At 40.4% G+C, this 5,607-nt stretch overlaps 1 protein-coding gene across 1 annotated transcript; it reads left to right on the forward strand.

Annotated features, from left to right (window-relative positions):
* The first annotated feature begins 2,439 nt into the window (after positions 1-2,439).
* Positions 2,440-4,092, forward strand: LOC111960737 (CD59B glycoprotein). Its single transcript, XM_023982933.2, has 3 exons — positions 2,440-2,579; positions 3,511-3,612; positions 3,750-4,092. Exons 1-3 carry the CDS (start codon positions 2,525-2,527, stop codon positions 3,833-3,835), a joined length of 243 nt encoding a protein of 80 aa, XP_023838701.1. The 5' UTR covers positions 2,440-2,524; the 3' UTR covers positions 3,836-4,092.
* The last annotated feature ends 1,515 nt before the right edge of the window (positions 4,093-5,607 follow it).

Below are 5,607 nucleotides of genomic sequence, written 5' to 3' on the forward strand. Positions count from 1 at the left end.
ATGTGGACACCACTTCAAATTAGTGAATTTGGCTATTTCAGCCACACCCATTGCTGACAGGTGTATACAATCGAGCACACAGCCATGCAATCTCCATATACAAACAATAGTAGTAGAATGGCCTTACTGAAGAGCTCAGTGACTTTCAGTGTGGCACCGTCATAGGATGCCACCTTTCCAACAAGTCAGTTTGTCAAATTCCTGCGCTGCTAGAGCTGCCCCGGTCAACTGTAAGGGTTGTTATTGTGAAGTGGAAACTTCTAGAGCAACAACGGCTCAGCCGCGAAGTCGTAGGCCACACAATTTGACAGAACGGGAGTGCCGAGTGCTGAAGCACGTAAAAATTGTCTGTCCTCGGTTGCAACACTCACTGCCGAGTTCCAAACTGCCTCTGGAAGCCATGTCAGCACAAGAACTGTTCGTCGGGAGCTTCATGAAATGGGTTTCCATGGCCGAGCAGCCTAAGATCATAATGCACAAGCTTGCTGCCATTGGACTGTGGAGCAGTGGAAACGTGTTCTCTGGAGTGATGAATCACACTTCACCATCTAGTAGTCCGACGGACAATCTGGGTTTGGTGGATGCCAGGAGAACGCTATCTGCCCCAATGCATAGTGCCAACTGTACATTTTGGAGAAGGTGGAATAATGGTCTGGGGCTGTCTTTCATGGTTTGGGCCAGGCCCCTTAGTTCCAGTGAAGGGAAATCTTGATGCTGCAGCATACAATGACATTCTAGACGATTCTGTGCTTCCAACTTTGTGGCAACAGTTTGGGGAAAGACCTTTCCATGACAATGCCCCTGTGCACAAAGCGTGGTCCATACAGAAATGGTTTGTTGAGATCTGTGTGGAAGAACTTGACTGGCCTGCACAGTCCTCAACCTCATCAAACACCTTTGGGATGAATTGTTACACCGACTGTGAGCCAGGCCTAATCGCCCAACATCAGTGCCCGATATCACTAATGCTCTTGTGGCTGAATAGAAGCAAGTTCCCGCAGCAATGTACCAACATCTAGTGGAAAGCCTTCCCAGAAGAGTGGAGGCTGTTTTTACAGGAAATGGGGGTCCAACTCCATATTAATGCCCATGATTTTCGAATGAGCTGTTCGACAAGCTGATGTCCACATACTTTTGGTTATGTAGTGTAGATTAAGCCATGGGGTGGATAGAAAGTCAATGTTTCTGGGGCCATGCTTTCATAGGTTATTTCAGTGGGCCACTCGTACTACTGCACAATGTGACTGATGTTTTAGACTAGAGGTATTGAATTCATAATGGTGTGACGTTTACCACTTTCAGCGTATGCATATTGCTGACTTATGTTCTTGTTTTAAACCACTTGCCACTCTTCTCAGTTCCACACAAGTCAGCATGTGATGTGCTGTAAAGTGATTTGGTTTCAAAGGGCATTTTGGGTCCCTTCAATTTAATTTTAATTTTAATTGAACCTTTATTTAACTAGTCAAGTCAGTTAAGAACAAATTCTTATTTACAATGACAGCATACCGGGGGAACAGTGGGTTAACTGCCTTGTTCAGGGGCAGAACAACATATTTTTACCTTGTCAGCTCGGGGATTCGATCCAGCAAAGCTCTAACCACTAGGCTACCTGCCATCCCAATTAAATATAGGTAAACATGTAGTAGTTGTTCTAGCAGCCTTGACCCAACTGCAACTATAAGGCAATGTGATATGGAGTGAAAGGTTGCAAGAGGTTTCATCAAAGGTAACTTTACTCCCAACCAGCTACTAGTTTTAGGCAAGGCCATGCAAACCTTAACCTTATGTGAGATATTTCCATGAAGTCTTTGAAAAACAGATGTATTCCTTAGTAGCCCATTGGTTGTAATGCTGTATGTCATCTGTGTCATACATTCCTACAGAGACAGACTGGCCATAGGCAGTTCTGGCAAATTCCAGATGGGCTGATCAATCTGTAGCACAATGGGCCTGTCTAAGTTGGTGTTTTTGCACATATGTATAATTATTTGGCTAATAATGGGGCATCTGGAGGAAAAATGGGGGGCCGGTGTGTTAGAAATGCCTAATTTCTGGTCCTAGTTGGTCCCTGCATACCAATTTGAAAACTTCTGAAAGTAATGCTTTTTTAAGATAATGAATAGGACTATGCTTGTGAAGTTCTATTCATTTAGTTGTTTGGACTGTAATGAAAGAATGCAGTCCAACTGGTTAGGTTATTTAACCAGGTTATTTCCTGGTTATTTCCTGTTTATTTCCCAGCAATGGGGACAACACTCTATTGTCTGATTTGCATGCCCAGATGCTGATGCCAGATTCACTGGCAAGAATGCATTCTTAGAACATAGAGAGGACTGAAAAACCACTTCACCAGTCCCTCCACTGTAGTTGCTCCTCCTCCTTGTCTCAGGGGAAAGGAATGTATTTAATGGAAGTGCACAATGAAATAAACCAGTCTGTTTAGGTGAGTACTCAGTACAGTGCAAGGTGTATCAGTACAAAAGCTGTATCTGTACATTACTCCTTCACACTACTGAACAACATGAGGACCCTGCTACTGACAACCGTGCTGCTGGTGCTGCTCTGTAGCACTCAAGGTGAGCAAACTTAATAAATATAGACTGGTTTATAAATATGATAGATGCAACACTTGGTTGAGGTGTGCTTTAAAAAAACTAAATTTCAGGTCCAGGGTAAAATGATTTATATGTAGCCTATGTTGCATGATGTTGCTGAACTATGTTTGTTAGGGGAAAGTTTGATCTTATAACAGTGAAGGATCTTCAACAACTTAGTAAGGAATGAAAATGCTCACAGTCCTCTTGATAGACTTACAACTAACTTTCTCATAACCAATGAATTTATTTGCAGTGGTGTAAAGTACTTAAGTAAAAATACTTTAAAGTACTACTTAAGTTGTTTTTGGGGTATCTGTACTTTACTTAACTGTTTCTGTTTTTGAAAACTTTTACTTTTACTCCATACATTTTCCCTGACACCCAAAAGTACCAGTTACATTGTGAACGCTTAGCAAGACAGGAAAATGGTCCAATTCACACAATTATCAAGAGAACATCCCTGGTCATCCCTACTGCCTCTTATCTGGCAGACTCACTAAACACAAATGCTTTGTTTGTAAATGATGTCTGAGTGTTGAAGTGTGCCCCTGGCTATCCCTCAATTAAATCAACAACAAAATCATGCCGTCTGGTTTGCTTAATATAAGGAATTTGAAATGATTTATACTTTTACTTTTACTTTTGATACTTAAGTATATTTTAGCAATTACCTTTACTTTTGATACTGAAACATATTTAAAACCAAATACTTTTAGACTTTTACTCAAGTAGTATTTTACTAGATGACTTACACTTTTATTTTAGTCATTTTCTATGAAGGTATCTTTACTTTTACTACAGTATGACAATTGGGTACTTTTTCCACCACTGTTTTTTTGATAAGCTAATGATGATTTACACTTTAAGAATCCTATCATCACTTCTGCTCTGAATGTGAATTTCTCCACAGTGCTCACACTCAGGTGTTACACCTGTGAAGAGGATGACGCTGACTGCAAGCAAGTGACAGAATGTCCACCATCGAGCATGTACTGCAGAACTGTGGTGACTGGTAAATATTCCACTTTTCTTCTTTCATTCAGTCCTTTCAATCTGTATCAATAATATTGATGTATTATTAATCAACTGAGTGCAATAATCATCTGTAAATTGCTCAAACATTTTCTACCTCCTTCTTTTCCTTCACAGCTGACACGGTGACTCGTACCTGCGAGGAGATGTGTGTCTCGGGTGTCAACGCCTACTGTTGCCAGGGTGACCTGTGTGAGAACTGACATGATCCACGGAGAACCATCACCACTGACTACACACGGTCACCTTCTGTTTAGATACAGTTGAATGTTGTGTGGGAAATACTTTAGAATATGGGATACATTATAACCTTTCAATGAATTACATTAACATTTTAGTAATTTAGCAGACACTCTTATCCAGAGCGACTTAGTTAGTGCATTGATCTCAAGATAGCTAGGTAAGACAACCCATATCACAGTCACATTTTTCCTCAATAAAGAAGTTATCAGCAAAGTCAGAGCTATTGTTTGTGATAATCTTTAAAAAAAGCAATCTTATACTTTCTGTCGTGCAAAAAAATCGAGCCCTTTGAACGACTCTCAACTGTTTCTGTTGTCCTTCAAAGCTTGACGTTATGCCATAAAACATGGAGGTTTTACAGTAATGAGGATTTCCAATGCCTGAGCTGTGATTCTAGTGTAGCCTCTCCTAGTCTCCTCTCTCTCCGGATGCTCCTGAGTGGGTCATGCTGGCTCATGGCCTCCTGCTGGGATGTGGGTCACCAGACGGGGACAAAGCTGGCCTGTCGTGGCCGTATGCATCTGGGCAGGCAGGATTATCTAAATCCCTCCGATGAGGGGGAGTTATAGAGAACCTGTACCACTCACCTGGCAACTCAACCCCACTCTCCTCTGAAAAAAGTATGCTTGATCATGGTGTAGATTGCTTTCTTTTCGAGAGATTAAAAACAAAGAAAATGACAGTTTTAGAGTGAGAAAATAGGAAGACTTTACACATATAAAATAATCTTATTCTGCATAACTGTAGATAAGGCAAATGTTTAAATGTCATCACTCACCACAGGTCAGTGCCCGCTGGGCACAGACGTTAATTCAACGTTAATTCCATGTTGGTTCAACGTAATTTCATTGAAATGACGTGGAAACAACGTTGATTCAACCAGTGTGTGCCCAGTGGGTGGTCTGTGGCTGGTCATCTAAATCAAACAGGCAAATATGTGTCACATCTAGATATGTATTTATCGTCTAACCATTATTTATTTTTCCATTAGAGCTCCAAATTTGAGGATTTGTGGGTGTTAAAAATAACCCTGGAGTGTTAGAGAGCCAACCTTCACTCCTTTGCACATCATGTGAAAGGTGTTTCATTCAAACCTCTTAAAGGGGTCAACATAACACACACATTCCATGAACAAAAGAGAACATGTTATCCCAGAAAACCTCTGATCAAGGCATTTTTATAGTTGCCCAGAAAAGGCAGAAACTGATTTACAGTTTACAGAAACAGCACTCAAACTTATTGGTGCATGGAAACAATACGTTATGATATGAATGGCATGAATGGCATGTTTGGCATTCAACCAAATTAACAACATGTAATACAAATGAATTTTTGAATGAAGCAATGTTTAAATTATTTGTTCCTTTACCCTTCGTGATCCAACAACTACATCACATGCTGACATTTAGCGGCCTGGTATACAGCTCCACATTATGGATTTAATCTCTATTTTGAATCATAAGAGACACTGTTATTAAGCAGGTTTTATGATAAACCCAGTTGCATAACTTACAGTGATGAACAAAAGCCACTAGAATCAGCATAACCTTTATTTTAACAGGGAAGACATATTGAGACCAAGGTCTCTTTTACAAATGCTGTATATACAACATATAGTGCATTCAGAAAGTATTCAGACCCCTTGACTTTTTCCCAAAAATTTTACGTTACAGCCTTATTCTAAAATGTATTCAATTGTTTTCCCCCCTCATCAATCTATACACATACACCA

This window comes from Salvelinus sp. IW2-2015, linkage group LG4p (assembly GCF_002910315.2).
Source record: "Salvelinus sp. IW2-2015 linkage group LG4p, ASM291031v2, whole genome shotgun sequence".
Lineage (NCBI taxonomy): Eukaryota > Metazoa > Chordata > Actinopteri > Salmoniformes > Salmonidae > Salvelinus > Salvelinus sp. IW2-2015.

Excerpts from the sequence above, each read along its gene's own strand:
- LOC111960737 (XM_023982933.2), top strand. The coding sequence starts at position 2,525 with ATGAGGACCCTGCTACTGACAACCGTGCTGCTGGTGCTGCTCTGTAGC. Across the intron at positions 2,580-3,510 it reads GCTGCTCTGTAGCACTCAAG|TGCTCACACTCAGGTGTTAC; the intron begins GTGAGCAAACTT and ends ATTTCTCCACAG. Across the intron at positions 3,613-3,749 it reads CTGCAGAACTGTGGTGACTG|CTGACACGGTGACTCGTACC; the intron begins GTAAATATTCCA and ends TTTCCTTCACAG.